The 18,131-nt window shown below is 44.8% G+C and overlaps 1 protein-coding gene across 1 annotated transcript in view; it reads left to right on the forward strand.

The window, feature by feature from the left end:
* Positions 1-18,131, forward strand: part of INPP5B (inositol polyphosphate-5-phosphatase B) — a 52,496-nt gene that overhangs the window by 12,069 nt on the left and 22,296 nt on the right. Inside the window, 1 exon segment of the mRNA XM_040231603.1 lies at positions 16,683-16,779. Within this exon segment, the coding sequence (XP_040087537.1) occupies positions 16,683-16,779 (97 nt within the window).

Genomic DNA, 18,131 nt, shown 5'->3' on the forward strand with positions numbered 1-18,131 from the left:
GCAGCGGACCTCTAGTTCTGTTTGGGTAGCTGTGTTTGCAGAGTTCTTTGGTCTCAGAGGAGAGTCATGTCATCTACAACAAGTAGGGGGAACCCTTGGGGCCTCCTCTGAATGTCCCAGACAGTCCAGACCCAGTGGGAAACAGATAGGGAATTTGGTGCTTCCAGTATGCGTGTAATCAAAATACCCATTTCCTGATGGCTTGGGGAACCAACCCGAGCATTGCTTTAAAATGCTGTGTGTGATATGCATCAGGAGAAACAGGGCTTCTCCAAGGAGCTGACAGTGACAGAGGGATCTGATGATTCACAGAAGTGAGTGAGTGTGGGGTCGGCTCAGCAGGAGGGGGACCTTGTGGGACTAGTCAAGGTCTAGCTGTTTGGGGGGCAAAGAGAGTCTGGTTTTCACTCTCTGCCTTTGTTTTGGTAGAGAAAGGAAACATCTCACTTGGATGCATCTCTCCAAAATGTCCATTTTTTTCCCCCTTGATTTGTCTTTCCTGCATTCAGGAGTGTCAGGCCAAACTTGGTAGAGGTTGCAGAAAGGTGAAATGCAGCTAGTTTTCGTCTAGGGTCTGTTCTCAGGTTCAAACCAGGATCTTTGAGCTAAGTTGTGATGTGGAAGTGAGATATAAGCCTTGTTGAGTGACAGCCTGTTCATCTGATTCTCTTGGCCTCTTCAGGTGCCAAGACCTCACATGGGTCCCAGACAAGTAGCTGTTTTGAGAAGGGGATCTTTCTGCTTCTTCTCTTAGTTAATTGCTCTGTGGTATAGCTTTTTCTTTTCTTAAAAAGAAATAAAGAGAAATACCTTCCTGTTTCTGTTTAGCCAACTGAAGGTGCTTTTATCCAGAAAACCCCTTGGGGAATCTGCCTCTGACTCAGTGCTCACCCTGTCATTGTGTAAAATATTCACCTGCCTCATCCCACACATACTCAAAGACCTGGAGCTGTGTTCTGGAGGACTCTGAGCTATGGGCTAGAGAGGAAGCAGCCACTCAGAAGTCCCACTGGGGTTGTTCTGGGCTAATTTAACGAAATGGTAACAACAGACTCATTGCAGTGTTCTGAAGTGGTTTTCTGATTCCATGATTGATTGAAAACGAGATGGCTTTGTAGTAACTCAAATTCAGAATGAGATGCGCTATGGGTATTTTTTCTCTTGGACCCAGGAAATAAAGCATTGAAGTCTGTGTGGCCTGAGAAAGGAAATGAACGCTATTTATAACACAGGGTAGCATAAAGGGTAACCTAGATTAGTAGGGTAGAAGCCAGTGAGAATGTTGGAAAAACAGCCCCTGGGGTCAGTCAGTCTCCTTGCTCCTCCTCCTCCTCTTAATAAATAAAATCTGTGTGACTGACATACCCTTTTAGCACAGAAAATGAATTTTCCTAGATGTTTATCTTACACGTAGAACTCGTGCCCATCATCTCCACCTTTGTGGGAAGCTCTGCTGGCTCCTAAGCAAATTAATCTGGCTCACTTTGTTTCTTTAAACAAAAGAGAACTGTGTTCCTTTTTCTTCCTTCTTGTGTTGTTCCCCTCTCCATTCCCCTTGTGTTTGTTTCTTGAACAGGAGAACCCCCTGAAGACTTTTCTCTCCTTCAGAAAACAGGTTGTCGTGGAATTTTACAGTGGGAGCATGGAGCAAGTGAGATGACCCACAAACACTCCCTTAGAAGGGGCGCTTTGCACAGGAAAGTCCTCAGGGACAGAAGGTTCAGGAAGAGGGAGGCATCAATATTTACTAGAGGAAAGACAGTCTGGAGACAGAGATGCTCACTAGCTTGCTTGTTTTGTTTGCTGCTTAAAATCTACTGTAACAAACTTGTAGATTTTACCAGTGGTGCTTATGCGAACTGAAGCTCTAAGTATGAAGGCGGAGGGTTTGAGCAAAGTATATGTCTATGTGGCCTACTTTAATTTTTATTTTTACTACTACATGTTAGTATCACACTGGACATACCTCTTGACTTCCCTCTCTTCCGTCTGTAAGATAGGAGTGAAAGTTTGCCTCCTGGAAGGTCTCTTAGGAGTGGAAGAAATTCAGATTTTGAGGGGCGGTGGGGGGGGCTTCCACTGGGAAACCCGGTTAGGATTTGCAGATACCCACCTCCAAGAGCTTGGAAACTGGCTGCGCTCCTCGGGGCCTTTCCTGGGCTGGTTTGTTCCAAGTTATAACATTCCTTCTCTTCTTTACTCCTTTCCTTCCTCCAGTTTCTTTTCTGTCAATACAATCACTAAAAACCTCAGTCATCCTTGACTCTTCCCTCCCCATGTCTAATAACCACATTTGGTCCATTTTTTCCCTGCAATTTAAAAATCTTTTGAAAAGTAAAGAGATTAAGTCCCAGTGGTTCACGTTGGTGTCCTCCCACTTGACTAGTGCAGTGCTGACTCTGCAAGGCTTCTCCTGCGTCTCCTCCCTTGGGGCTTGCCTTAGAGGGTAACTTTTATCACGCCCTGCTGTTTTGTTTGTGAACTTGAACGCTGCACCACTCCCTATAGCCTGCGGAATAAAGTTCAGATTCTTTAATGGGACATCTAAGTCCTGCATGCCTGGCCTCAGCCCCTCTGTTGAGCCTTATCGTCCCCAACTCACCTTCATTTCCTCTTACTTCAGACCTGATTGCTTATTATTTCTGTGTTTTTTCATCTTTGTTGGCTGTTCATTCATCTGCATTTGTACAAGCTCGAACGTGCTACTCTTAGCATTTTGTATCCTGTCTCCTCCCCGAATGCCAGCCCAATGCCTTGTATACCAGTAGGTGCTCAAAAAATGTCTGTTGTCTTGGAGACCCGAAGCGGTCCTAGCTCCAGTGCTTTGTTGCCTGAAGGATGCCTGCCCCCTTCCTCTTTAAGCGGGTTCTGCCCTTCTTTCCACCCCTCAACCCCTTCCTGCTTTGCTTTTGCCCACTTCTCTTTCAGTTTTATCACCAGACCACAGACAGTTCACAGAAGGCCAGCACAGAGAGAGCCTGAAGGAAAAAGTCAAGTCATCTCTCCAGTAGCCTGTGACCACTATAACCTGTGGCTGAAAAGTAATTGCACGGTTGTAGTCTTTCCCCAGAAGCTAAGCTAGTGATATTTATTTAGTCCGTGCTAACCTAAATTGGGGGCTTCCCTGATGGCACAGGGGTAAAGAATCCACCTGCCAGTGTAGGAGATGCAGGTTCTGTGCCTGGATCAGGAAGATCCCCTGGAGGAGGAGACGGCAGCTCACTCCAGTATTCTTGCCTGGGAAATCTCATGGACAGAGGAGCCTGGCGGGCTACTGTCCATGGGGCCTCAAAGAGTCGGACACTACTGAGTGACTAAACAACAACAAGAGCTCAAGCTGGATTTGCATAGGGGGCAAATTGCATTTTGAGACCAGGGCTTACAGGTTTGCGGGGCCTGGGATGTGTCTTTAGAGATGCCTCTGCTCACGTGAATTGTTAAAGTCTATGGTGCTTTTTTCTAAAGCCATGAGATGGTGGGAAATGTTTTTTGTTTTTTAAAGAAAGGAAGACAAAAAGAAAGGACTAAGAAGCATGGTTATTTGATTTTCAAAAAAGTAACAGCACTATTTGGGTTGGTTACCATGTTGGACTAGGAATCATTGACTCTTTCCATTCTGTTTAATGCTGGGTGCCCTGGGCTATGGGCTTCTCTCAAGAGCTGTTTGCCCTGTGTGTGCTTTGTATTTAGTTCCCTTTGGTCATAAGAGTCAAATCCAAACTCCACATGGCATTCAAAGTCTTACAGTTTGGCCTTAATACACATAATAAAAACCTATTCCTAATAAATTAAAACAATAAAATTATAGTTATACATAAAAATCGATTACTATTATAACTGTTATCACTGGCAGTTAACATTTAGTAAACACTATGGGCCTCACCCAGTGCACAGAAAAGCTCTGTAAGAGGATGTCCATTTTTCACATGGAGAGACTAATGCTCAGAGAGGGTAAGTAACTGTGAGACTTCATGTCATCTGTTTGAATCTAATGCTTGAGCCCTAACCCTAACACTCTTCTTTTGTATCCCTTGATGCGTCTCAAGCAAAACTTTGTGTGTCTACTTATTTATACTACTTGTTATGACTTATTTCTGAGCATATCATGATGCCGTGTCTCTGCACTGAAATTATTTCCTCTGCCAGAAATGCTTTCTGCATGTCACCTTTTTCTGATAGTATTAGTTTTTGATTAACCGCAGACTCTTGACCCATATTCCCTGGGTTTGAATCCTGTCTGTACTGTTTAAAGGGCTTCCTGGTGGCTCAGAGGTTAAAGTGTCTGCCTGCGCCTGCCCGCAATGCGGGAGACCTGGATTCGATCCCTGGGTCGGGAAGATCCCCTGGAGAAAGAAATGGCAACCCACTCCAGTATTCTTGCCTGGAAAATCCCATGTTCAGAGGAGCCGGTGGGCTGCAGTCCACGGGGTCGCAGAGTCTAACACGACTGAGCGACTTCACTTCTGTACTGTTTATTAGCTGTGTGTTCTTGGGCAGGTTACTTACCCTCTCTGTACAGTGGAGATAATAATGCCATCTACCTCATGGAGGAGTTGTGAAGATTAAGTATACATACGGAGGTTAAAACCATGCCTGACATGCAGTAAGCCTTAAGTATTTGCGATTAATATTATTCATGATAATATTACTATCGTTGTCATCGTTAACACAGTCTGACTTTGGGTCTGGGTAACTAGATCGGGATCGGTCTGATTCCTTGTAAAGTGAATGAGTCTATTGCTAGTATGTGTTGCCTTGTCTTAGACTCAGAGAGGCCGTGGGATGGCCCCCTGGTGGTGTGTACCCAGCATCAAGAAGCATTAATCCTACCTATCGGAACTGCTGAGTAATTTGCTCACGTGGTTTTGCAGGTTCTTCTAGTGTGCTGGAAATGGAATGCCAGGGCCGGTGACTGAGGAGATAGGGACACCACCTCCTAGACTTGTCTAGTAGATGCTCAGAAAGGGGCAGGATATGATTGTCACCCAGTAGCAACAGCCACACACCCACACAGCCTATGCAGACCAGAGTGGTACTTTTGCTTTGTTATCCAGACTGACTAATCCTTTTCTCCATGTAGTATTTACTCCTAAGAGTTCATAGTTTCCTTGAAGATGTTGTGCTCATGTTGGCAAAAGGGAGGCTGTGGAGTTCTGTTAATGTCAACTGTGCCGTTTACTGGGCTAGCTCTGTTGCTGGGCATGTCTGCTCCCTCTTCTGGACCTCAGTATCCTTATTTGTAAAATGAGGCCAATAATCAGAAATAACACATGAAGCACGTAGCGCAAGCCTAGCTATTCATATATTAGCTATTCATATTAGAGGGGACTCGGCAAATGACCGTCAATCATTATATCAAGGCCCAAGCGGATGAGGAGTGGCAAGGCAGAGGGAAAAGAACTAACCATTCCTGCGTATGTGCTGTGTACCTGGCATTGTGCGAGGTTCTTGACCTGTTTAGAATTTCATTTGTTTATTCTTTTGGCCTCTCTTCAAGTGTAGTAGTGTTATCATCATTTTACAAATGAGGAAACAAATGAAGTAGTTTGCTTGAGGTTTCCTGTGAGGTTGTGCATGCAGCCGGTAAAATGGCCAGGTCATTTTATTCCAAAGCCCCATGGCTTTTCCAAAAACACTCAAATGACCCTTAAAATGCTAGACAAGTCATACAGACTGGAAGGCCTTCAGAATTGAGAGAAATGACTGCCGAGGGCTGGTGTGGTCGTGGAGGGCTTGGTGGGGGAGGAGTTGAGGCTGGACTTTGAGGAGAGGGGTGCAGAAGTCAGAGTGAGGGCGACGTGCACGGGGAACCTGTCTGTCGTTTCAGTCGGCTGTCTTCAGGTGGCAGATGGGGAGAGAGCGCAGGACCAGTTTGCAAAGGGCCTTTCCTGTGCCAGTCCAACCAGTTTTGGACCTTCACCTGCAGGCAGTGGTGTAATACTGGAAGTTTTAGAGCAGGGAGAGATGAAATCAGAGTTTAACCTGGCCAAGTCCAGAGACAAAATTGGCAGATAGTGTCAGGAGAAGCAGGAACCTCTCTCGTTGGGAGGCTTTTGATGTAACAGGCGAGGAGAGGAGGCCTGGGGGAAGGCAGTGGTGAGAATGAAGAGGCGGGTGGCTGACCGGCCCTGGCGGCCCAAGAAGAGTGGTGAGCGAAGGGCGGGTTGGCAAACCAGGGTGACAGGGAGATGACAGAGCTGTGACGGAAGGGAGAGCCCAGCGGAAGCCCAGAAGTCAAAGCTCAGCTTTACCTGGGACCCATCCATGCACAGAGACGTGAGCAGTGGAGGGCCTGATCCCAGTTACGGCTGGGTAGCTCTGTTTGGAACTGACTGTGATGGCCGGTGATTCCCGGAGAAGAGAAGAGCCAGATCTGGACCTGCAGTGGCCAGTGTGGTAGGCCCTAGTCAGTGTGGCTGTTTAAATTTACTCTAGGTATTTAAAATTAACAATTCAGTTACTCGTGCACTCTTGCCACATTTTAACTGTTCAGGGGTAGCTAGTAGCTACTCTTTGGGGCAGTGCACTTATAGAGCATTTCCATCATCTGTTGAATTGCACTGGTCTGGATCTTGGGAAAACCTGTGAAAAACTGGGGGACACGCAAGGGGAAACCAGGGCAAGAGGAGCTCAAAATAAATAGAGTACTTGAATTTTGATTTGAATTTGCTGGCTTGACTTCTAGAGCCCCTTCTGGTCATGCAGTGAGGGGGTAGCCTCGATTAATCATAGGAGAAGACAGCAGTCATAGGCAGATACTGTTATCTTTGTTTAGTTCAGGAAGCAGAAACTTAGAGAAGTGAGATAACTTCTTCAAGGTCATAGAGCTGGTAAGTAGCAGGGCCAGAAGTGGAACCAAGTCTGACTCCACAGCCTCTCTCTCTGTCTCTCTCTCTCTATATATATATATATGTGTGTGTGTGTGTGTACATATATATATATAGTGCTGTGTACATATATGTACATGCTATGTACAACAAAGCCTTTGACTGTGTGGATCACAACAAACTGGAAAATTCTTAAAGAAATGGGAATACCAGACCACCTTATCTGGTTCTGAGAAATGTGTATGCAGGTCAAGAAGCAACAGTTCGAACCAGACATGGAACAACGAACTGGTTCCAAATTGGGAAAGGAGTACATCAACGTTGTATATTGTTACCCTGCTTATTTAATTTATATGCAGAGTACATCGTGTGAAATGCCAGGGTGGATGAAGCACAAGCTGAAATCAAAATTGCCGAGAGAATTATTAGTAACCTCAGATACACAGATGACACCACCCTTATGGCAGAAAGCGAAGAGGAACTGAAGAGCCTCTTGATGAAAGTGAAAGAGGAGAGTGAAAAAGATGGCTTAAAACTCAACATTCAGAAAACTAAGATCATGGCATGCAGTCCCATCCTAGGTGGGGAAACAAGGGAAACACTGAGAGACGTTATTTTTTTTCACGGCAGATTGTGACTGCAGCCATGAAATTAAAAGATGCTTGCTCCTTGGAAGAAAAGCCTATACAGCATATTAAAAAGCAGAGACATTACTTTGCCGACAAAGCTCTGTCTAGTCAAAGCTAAGGTTTTTCCAGCAGTCATGTATGAATGTGAGAGTTGGACTGTAAAGAAAGCTGAGCACTGAAGAATTGATGCTTTTGAACTGTGGTATTGGAGAAGACTCTTGAGAGTCTGTTAGACTGTAAGGAGATCCAACCAGTCTATCCTAAGGGAAATTAGTCCTGAATATTCACTGGGAGGACTGATGCTGAAGTTGAACCTCCAGTACAGAAATCAATCACTGGCTACCTGATGCAAAGAACTGACTCAATGGAAAAGACTCTGATTCTGGGGAAGATTGAAGGCAGGAGGATGAGATGGTTAGGTGGCATCACCGACTCAGACATGAGTTTAAGCAAGCTTCACGAGTTGGTGACGTACAGGAAAGCCTGGCGCACTGAAGTCCATGGGGTCGCAAAGAGTCAGACATGACTCAGTGACTGAATTGAACGGAACTGATGTACATATATACTTCCCAGGTGGCGCTAGTGGTAAAGAACCTGTCGGCTAATGCAGGTGATGTAAGAGATGCTGGTTTGATCCCTAGGTTGGGATGCTCCCCTGGAGAAGGAAATGGCAACCCACTCCAGTATTCATGCCTGCAAAATCCCACGGACAGAGGAGCCTGGAGGGCTGCATACAGTCCATGGGGTCGCAGAGAGTCGGGCACGGCTGAGCAACTGAACTGAACGTGTTTGTGTGTATGTACTCAGTTGTGTCTGATTCTGTGCAACCCTGTGGACTGTATCCTGCCAGGTCCCTCTGTCCACGGGCCCTTCCAAGCAAGAATACTGGAGTGGGTAGCCGTTTCATACTCCAGGATGTGTGTATATAGTACTTATATATTTATAGCATGAAGTGAAGTGAAAGTAAGTCCCTCAGTCGTGTCCGATTCTTTGCGACCCCATGGTGCACAGTCCATGGAATTCTCCAGGCCAGAATTTACTGGAGTGGGTAGCCTTTCCCTTCTCCAGGGGATCTTCCCAACCCAGGGATTGAACCCAGGTCTCCCGCATTGCGGATGGATTCTTTACCAGCTGAGCCACAAAGGAAGCCCATGAATTATGCTGGATCATGGAAAAAGCAAGAGAGTTCCAGAAAAACATCTATTTCTGCTTTATTGACTATGCCAAAGCCTTTGACTGTGTGGATCACAATAAACTGTGGAAAATTCTGAAAGAGATAGGAATACCAGACCACCTGACCTACCTCTTGAGAAATCTGTATGCAGGTCAGGAAGCAACAGTTAGAACTGGACATGGAACAACAGACTGGTTCCAAATAGGAAAAGGAGTCCGTCAAGGCTGTATATTGTCACCCTGCTTATTTAACTTCTATGCAGAGTACATCATGAAAAACGCTGGATTGGAAGAAACACAAGCTGGAATCACGATTGCCGGGAGAAATATCAATAACCTCAGATATGCAGATGACACCACCCTTATGGCAGAAAGTGAAGAGGAACTAAAAAGCCTCTTGATGAAAGTGAAAGAGGAGAGTGAAAAAGTTGGCTTAAAGCTCAACATTCAGAAAACGAAGATCATGGCATCCGGTCCCATCACTTCATGGGAAATAGATAGGGAAATAGTGGAAACAGTGTCAGACTTTATTTTTTTTTGGCTCCAAAATCACTGCAGATGATGACTGCAGCCATGAAATTAAAAGACGCTTACTCCTTGGAAGAAAAGTTATGACCAACCTAGATAGCATATTAAAAAGCAGAGACATTACTTTGCCGACTAAGGTCCGTCTAGTCAAGGCTATGGTTTTTCCAGTAGTCATGTATGGATGTGAGAGTTGGACTGTGAAGAAGGCTGAGCGCCGAAGAATTGATGCTTTTGAACTGTGGTGTTGGAGAAGACTCTTGAGAGTCCCTTGGACTGCAAGGAGATCCAACCAGTCCATTCTGAAGGAGATCAACCCTGGGGATTTCTTTGGAAGGAATGATGCTAAAGCTGAAGCTCCAGTACTTTGGTCACCTCATGCTGACTCATTGGAAAAGACTCTGATGCTGGGAGGGATTGGGGGCAGGAGGAGAAGGGGACGACCGAGGATGAGATGGCTGGATGGCATCACTGACTTGATGGACGTGAATCTGAGTTAACGCCGGGAGTTGGTGATGGACAGGGAGGCCTGGCGTGCTACGGTTCATGGGGTTGCAAAGAGTTGGACATGACTGAGCGACTGAACTGAACTGAACTGAATATATATATACACCAAAAAATATATCTTATTTTATCTAACTTTGAAAGTACCTATAAGCAAAACGGAAAAAAAGAAATTACCACTGAGAAATAACTACTATTGACCTTTAGTGTATGCTTTTCTGACTTTCCCATGGGTCTATGTGTGTGTCTAAATATATACATATATATGTATATTTATAAACATGTGGTATATATGTACATAGACATACTCCAGTCTTTTCTGATGCATGTAGGCCATGCTCTTAACTACCACCCTTAATCCTTTATCAGCATTTCTGAAGTCCTAAAAGCTCTGAAGATGGGAAAAAAAATTTTTTTCCCTAAGTTTGGCTCAAGCTCAATTTGGCAGTTAAGACTTGTCTGAACTGAGAAGGAAACTATTTATAGGCTTTATTTATCCCACTAAGCATTACTACTCATAAGTTGCACTAAGGAGATATTGAAGTGATTGATTTCTGGATGTTCCCTTGACTCTGCTGGGTGCTGTATAGCATACAACACATATTATGTGTTACCTTTCTAAAATCCCCAAATTTTGAATTCCAAGATACACTTGGCCCCAAGGGTTTCAGATAAGGGCTTGTGGATCTGTATTAGGTTATACTGCTGCTTTAAGAATTTTCCATAGTTTGTTGTGACCCCACACAGTCAAAGGCTTTGGCATAGTCAATAAAGCAGATGTTTTCCTGGAATTCTCTTGCTTTTTTGATGATCCAGTAGATGTTGGCAATTTGATCTCTGGTTCCTCTGCCTTTTCTAAATCCAGCTTGAACATCTGGAAGTTCACGGTTCATGTACTGTTGAAGCCTGGCTTGGAGAATTTTGAGCATTACTTTGCTAGCCTGTGAGATGAGTGCAATTGTGCAGAAGTTTGAACATTCTTTGGCATTGCCTTTCTTTGGAATTGGAATGAAAACTGACCTTTTCCAGTCCTGTGGCCACTGTTAAGTTTTCCAAATTTGCTGGCATATTGAGTGCAGCACGTTCACAGCATCATCTTTCAGGATTTGAAATAGCTCAACTGGAATTCCATCACCTCCACTAGCTTGTTCTTAGTGGTGCTTCCTAAGGCCCACTTGACTTTGCAGTCCAGGAGTCTGGCTCTAGGTGAGTGATGAAACTAAAGAGCCTCTTGATGAAAGTGAACGAGGATTGTGAAAAAGTTGGCTTAAAGCTCAGCATTCAGAAAACTAAGATCATGGCATCCAGTCCAGTCACTTCATAGCAAACAGATGGGGAAACGATGGAAACAGTGAGAGACTTTATTTTTGGGGGGCTCCAAAATCACTGCAGATGGTGACTGCAGCTTTGAAATTAAAAGACGCTTCCTCCTTGGAAGAAAAGCTTTGACTGACCTAGACAGCCTATTAAAAAGCAGAGACATTACTTTGCCACCAAAGATCTATATAGTCAAAGCTGTGGTTTTTCCAGCAGCACATATGGATGTGACAATTGAACCATAAAGAAGGCTGAGCACTGAAGAACTGATGCTTTTGAACTGTGGTGCTGGAGAAGACTCTTGAGAGTCCCCTGGACTGCAAGGAGATCCAACCAGTCCATCCTAAAGAAAATCACTCCTGAATATTCATTGGAAGGACTGATGCTGAAGCTGAAATTCCAATACTTTGGCCACCTGATGTGAAGAACTGACTCACTAGAAAAGACCCTGGTGCTGGGAAGGATTGAAGGTGGGAGGAGAAGGGGACTACAGAGGATGAGATGGTTGGATGGCATCATGGACTCAGCGGACATGAGTTTGAGTAAGCTCCGGGTGTTGGTGATGGACAGGGAAGCCTGGTGTGCTGCAGTCCATGGGGTCACAAAGAGTCGGACACGACTGAGTGACTGAACGGAACTGATAGTGCTGGTTGGGCCAAAAACGGTGCCTCCAGGAGCAGTGTTACTATTTAGACAGGCGTGTGAGAGGGGTGTGGGTATAAGCAGTGCACAGAATTCACATGAAAAATGGTAGTTCTGCACATCTAGGTCAAGCTGCAGTTATCACTCTTGATTTACCTACTAGGAGGTTCTTACTTGGACATGGTTTCAATTGTAGGTATGAAAGGTGAGCATCAGAAAGCACCCAGAAAAAAAACAACCAGAAATTACTTTGATCTTAATCCTTGCCCTTAGGCTGTTTGTTCAGTATGTGTTTACTGACTGCCTGGTACATTTCATATGTTGTGGCAGGCTGGGATAGGGGTGTCCCAGGTGGCTCAGTGGGTAAAGAATCCACCTGCAACGCAGGAGATTTACCATAAGAGCATTCAATCCCCAGGTCCGGAAGATCCCCTGGAGAAGGAAATGGCAACCCACTCCGGTATTCTTGCCTGGGAAATCCCATGGACAGAGGAGCCTGGCAGGCTGCATTCCATGGGGTCACAAAGACATAGCATGCATGCATGGTAGGCTCGGGGCCACAGAGGAAAAACATCAGTCCCTGCTCCCAGAAGCTGCTGCTGTTGCTGCTGCTAAGTCGCTTCAGTTATGTCCGACTCTGTGCGACCCCATAGACGGCAGCCCACCAGGCTCCCCCGTCCCTGGGATTCTCCAGGCAAGGACACTGAAGTGGGTTGCTATTTCCTTCTCCAATGCATGAAAGTGAAAGTGAAGTCGCTCAGTCATGTCTGACTCTTCACAACCCCATAGACTGCAGCCTACTAGGCTCCTCCCTCCATATGATTTTCCAGGCAAGAGTACTGGAGTGGGGTGCCATTGCCCTCTCCCCAAGAAGCGGAGGTCTAGCTAAAGAAAAAAGATGGATGAAAAGAGTTAAAGGTAGTTACAGTTCCTTTGTGATAAATAAATGCCTTAGAGGTGAGCGAGCACTAGGTATGTAAGAAGGAGGAGAGTGCCCCAGAGGGCTTTTCAAAGGAGATAACTCCTGAGCTGAGTTTGAAGTTCCCTACATGAAGGTGTAATGGGCTTCCCTAGTGGCTCAGAGGTTAAAGCATCTGCCTCCAATGCGGGAGATCCGGGTTCGGTCCCTGGGTCGGGAAGATTCCCTGGAGAAGGAAATGGTAACCCACTCCAGTATTCTTGCCTGGAGGATCCCATGGACGGAGAAGCCTGGTAGGCTACAGTCCACGGGGTCACAAAGAGTCGGACATGACTGAGTGACTTCACCTTCACATGAAGGTGTATTTGAGGGGTGGTTAAGCTATACCGATGACCAGGGGTGGGTTGGAGGCAACATTTAAAAAGATAAATGTCACCCACCACCCTCGGCAGTGAAAGTGCAGAGTCCTAACCACTGGGTTACCCTTAAAAAGGTAAATGGTTTTGGTGTGACTGGATTAGGGGTGAGAAAGGAGTGTTTGTTTTAAAATCTCTGTTTATTCACAAATCTTGTTTTAAAAATTATTTGTTTATTTATGGTTGTGCTGCATGTTTGCTGCTGAGCACAGGCTTTCCCCAGACGAGGCGAGCGGGTATAAGTCTTCCTTCTCACTACAGTGGCCTCTCTCGTTGCCGAGCACAGGCTTTAGGCACACAGGCTTCAGCAGTGGCAGCACACGGACCTTGTTGCCCCGCAGCATGTAGAATCTTCCCAGACCAGAGATTGAACCTCTGTCCCCTGCATTGGAGGATGGATTTTAACCACTAGACCACCAGCAAAGTCCCGAGAGGAATGGTTTGAGTCAGGGGGTGTGGAAGATGGGTCTGGAGAGGTAGTCTGGGGCTAATTATAAAGGTTCTTGTATGTAGTACTTAGAGGTTTGGGTTTTGTTATGAAGGTGTTAGAAGTTATTAAGCCCTGCTTAATAAAGACCTGCTCAGATCTGCGTTTTCTTCTAGCAGCTGGCAGAATCCACTGGAGGGGATGAGAATGGCGGCAGGGAAATCCCTGAGTGTGCTTTCCAGGCATATTAAGGGCCTAAACTAAGACATGGCAGTAGGCATGGGGAGACGGTCGGGTATAAAAATATTTAGGAGAGAGGATTTATAGGACTTTGGGAACATGGGAAAACAATCCAGATGTCACTTGTTAGGTTGAGTGACAAGGGATTGGAGGTCTGAGGTTGGAAAAAGAGCAGAGAGGGAGTAGGGAAGCAGGAGAAGAGGAAGGGCAGGAAGCTGTGGCCAGAGAGGGAACCATGGGCTGTGCGATGGTGAACTTGGTAAAGAGCTGCTGACAGCCGACTTCCGTGCCAGATTCAGGAGAGAAGAAATTCCGAGAAGGCTGCCCTGTGGCTGGAAATTCCCCCAATGGTGCCTTAAAGTTTCCATACATGAAGTCATGAATGACGACGTTCCATTTCTTGCTGGACTGAGTCCTGAGAGAGATATGGGGTGGAGGGATCGACAAGATACAGGTCAGCAAGGTGGTTTCCCAGTCTGTACACTGCCCGCTCTGGATGGAAGCAAAGTCCGCAGGGACAAACCACTTGTTCCCCGAGACATAGCCCGACAGAGTCCTCAGAAAGCACTGACGTGCAGAAAGAGCCTAAGTGTTATTCCTAAGTTTGCCTTTGTGTGTCGTGAAGCTCTATGAGTTTTTCTTTTTTTAACTTTATAGATGAAGTAGACCCAAAGAGAGGAAGTAACACAGGAAGATGATGGTAGAGCTCGACTTCAACTTAAGTTTCCTATTGGTTACATTTAGTACATTGAGTACTGTTACTGCTCCAAGCCCCTGGAAAGTGGCATACAGATGACAAAGTCCTCATCTCATACAGCTTACATTTTAGTGGAAATAGCATCCAATTAAAAAAAATGAATACAGATGTATAAGATTTGGTATCAAATGGGATTAGTACTGAGGCACAGTCTTGTCTTCTGGAAGCTTACAGGCTAAATGGGTAGACAACACACAGCCATCAAGTCTGTGATAGGAGAAGTACAGGGAGCTATGGGAACATCCCTGTTAGAGCCTCTGAACCGGTCTGGGAGGAGTCAGAGAAGGCTTCTTAGAAGAAATGGCCTCTAAGATGTGCCGTACACCGGGGATTGGCTAACTACAGTCCCCTGGGCCAGAGCTGCCTGCTGGCTGCTTTGGGTACAGCCCATGAACTAAGAATAGTTTCTACATTTTTAAACGTTTGGAAAGAACTAAAAGAAAATAATATTTTGTGACATGTGGAAATTATGCAGTATGTAAACATCAGTGACCATAAAGTTTTATTGGAATACTGCCATGCTTATAGTTGCTTTAACACTCTAATGGCAGAGTTGAATAGTGGTAGAGACTATGAGGCCTGCAAAGCTAGGACGTTAACCCTCTGGCCGTTTACAGAAAAAGTTGTTTGCTAGCTCCTGGCCACAGGATGGGTAGGAGTTAGCCGTGTAAAGCAGAGTGAGGAAGAAGGAAGTCTGCTTCTGATGGGATCATTGTATAACTGCAGTAACTTTAATATACTTGGACTACAGCTTTCAAGGAGATAGGAGATAGGAGATAGTGATGTGGCTGGAGAGGTGGGCAGGAGCCAGACTGAGAAGACACTTGGCAGCTGTATTAAGGGGTTTGGATTTATCCAATGGGGAGCTTTTTAAAGGTGTTATATTATCAGATTTTCAAAAAATCCTCTGGCCACAGTGTGGAGATTAGATTAGAGAGGGTGGGGTGAGAGAGGAGGCAGGGAGATTAATTGAAGTCTCTTTCAACTAGTTCCAAGGAATTGTTGGTAACTTAAACTAGTAGAGAGACATTGGAGAATATATTGACTTGAGATGCAATTTAGGAAGCAGAATTGAAAGCCCTTGGTGATTGATTAGAGGCATTGAAATGTAATTATTTTCATGTTGTAAATGACTGTGTTTTCTTTCTCAACTCCAAAGTTGTTTTTTTTTTTTCCTCCCATTGCTGTGAACGCATGGTTGACAAATCCATGTTTAGTAATAGTCTTCAGAGCAGAATTCCTTAGTGATGCTTCACGCCCACAGTGCTCCATGTACCTTGTGTATCGAAGCAGCATCTCTCTATGACTTCTTCACGCAGTCCCCTGTTGACGAGGAATCTGGCTTTTAAGGAGCAAAGAAGCAATAAATTGGCAGATTAATTTTCCTTTTCTGGTTTCTCTTGGTTTGCCAGCTTTCCCCATATATTTCTTTGTTGCAAGTCCTCGGGCTCCTTGGTTTTCAGGGCAGTTTGTTGACGACAAGGGCTACTCATGTTCTAGAGCATGTTCTAGGCCTTCCCAGTTTTACTTCTCTCACCTTTGCCTTCTTTGTCCTTGAAGCTGAAGTCTCACTCACAGTAAATGGTAATAACATCACTACATTATATTTCATAATATATTGTGTGGCTTTCAAAGTGCTTACTCACATGCCAGCTATTTGATCCCCACAATAAACCTGTGAGGAAGGCAAGACAGGTCAGGTTACTGAGATCAGGGGACGTTAGATGGTTGCCCAAAGTCAAAAGATTAAAAACCAGCAGAGCTGATGATACATCTTAGGTCTGCAGATTTCTTAGCTTTGTTCCTTCTGTAATGCATTCCATCTCCAAGAAAAGCGGGTCAGACTAGTTGGGAGAGTTGTGTTTTCAGCAGTAAAGACATCTGGATGAAATACCTCCCTCCACCACCGCCCCCACCCCCCACCCCCATCCTGGACCTGCTCTGTGGGAACTTCATACAGACACTAGTTTAGGCCTTTCCTATGCCTTCAAGCAATATGTAAACCACCATTAATTCCCAGACCAAAGTTTGAGAAGCTGTGGTCTGTATGGTAGAGCAGCAGTCCCTAACCTTTTGGCACTAGGGACCAATTTCATGGAAGACAATTATTTTTCCGAGGGCCAGGGGGTGGGGAGATGGTTTCTCCCCGCCCCTTGATGATTCAAATGCATTACATTTATTGTGCACTTTATTTTTATTATTATTACATCAGCTCCACTTCAGGTCATCAGGCATTAGACGCCAGAGGTTGGGGACCCCTGCATTAAAACATAGATGTGTTTTCATTCCTTCCCTCCCCCCCCCAGGTGGTTCTTCCTCTGACGAGCTGAGACCAAATGTGAAGGGCCTGCCTGTGGACCAAAGCTCCTGGGGTCAGAATAAACCAGAAAACTCGCTCTCAAGGTAACGCAGCTCTCCCTGCACTTGTGCCTCTTGGGGCCACGGTTTTCCTCACTGAAGAGCTGAGGCCACTACGGTGCATAACGTATGCTGCCCCACAGTCGCTGGCCTCGGGCACGTTAGACTTTTATTCAGCATTTACTGTGTAATGTGCCACACATCATACACTTACACGGATCATCTTCCCTTAACCTAAGAGGTAAGTTTCTCTGTTTCACAAGTAGGGAAACAGATGAAGAAGAGACATTTTATAACTCACCCAAGATCCAGAACTAGCAGCTGGCAGATCTAGGATCCGAAACTGAAGCCTAACCCTACCTTGGAAATGTAGATCAGAAACATTTGATTTCTTCCCCTCGTTCTTTTAGAAGTTTCTTCACTCTGAAGATACTTCTTTTCCCTTCGTTTTTATTTACTCCTTTCTTTTTTCTAATGCCGTTATATTTAGTGTATACTCCAGTTCCCCCTACTGATCATAGCTGGAATCATCTGGTCAAGATAAAAGCTTCCATGTGTCTGGCTTCCCAGCTGGCTCAGACGGTAAAGAATCTGCCTGCAATGCAGGCGACCTGGGTTCCATCCCTGGGTTGAGAAGATCCTCTGGAGAAAGGAATGGCAACCCACTCCAGTACTTTTGCCTGGAGAAGTCCATGGACAAAGGAGCCTGGTGCACTACAGTACATGGGGCCACAAGGAGTCGGACACAGCTGAGCTATTAACACTTTCACTTTAAATTATGCACTTAAATAGCAATGAACAATCCCTGTGCTTTAAATGTAGCTAAACCTATCATTCTCAACTCACTTTTGAGCCTTCCTGATACACATAGATGCATTTTTACATAGCCTTCATTAGTATATATTAATACATGACCATCTAATATTAAGTACTTAAATGGCATATATGAATAAATGTCAGAAATTGTCTCAAGTGTTTTATATAATATATCTTAGTTCATTAAGTAATTTCAACAAAAGGTTTTGAGCATTTATTAGGATTCTGTTATATGTCAAATTTCCCTTAACTTTATATTTATTTTTCTTTAACCTTAAATGTTGGCATTTGAATAATTTTTAGTATGGCTATGAAAACTACACAAATAATAATAAAATATAAATTTTTACTGCTTTTCTTTTTTATTACAGATTATTCCTGTGGAATAGAGATACGGTAGAATTATCAAGTCAAAAGATCTAGACAGTTGTATAGTCTTGTTACATGAGACCCAGAGTCCAGAAAGAACACTGTCTAAACCGAGTTCTAATTCACAGTCTGCTGCCATCCAGCCTCATGATGTTGGGTCTCATTTTTCTCATTTGAAAAATGAAGGGTTAGATAGATTATCTTCCAGGTTT

This window comes from Oryx dammah, unplaced genomic scaffold (genome assembly GCF_014754425.2).
Source record: "Oryx dammah isolate SB20612 unplaced genomic scaffold, SCBI_Odam_1.1 HiC_scaffold_28, whole genome shotgun sequence".
NCBI lineage: Eukaryota > Metazoa > Chordata > Mammalia > Artiodactyla > Bovidae > Oryx > Oryx dammah.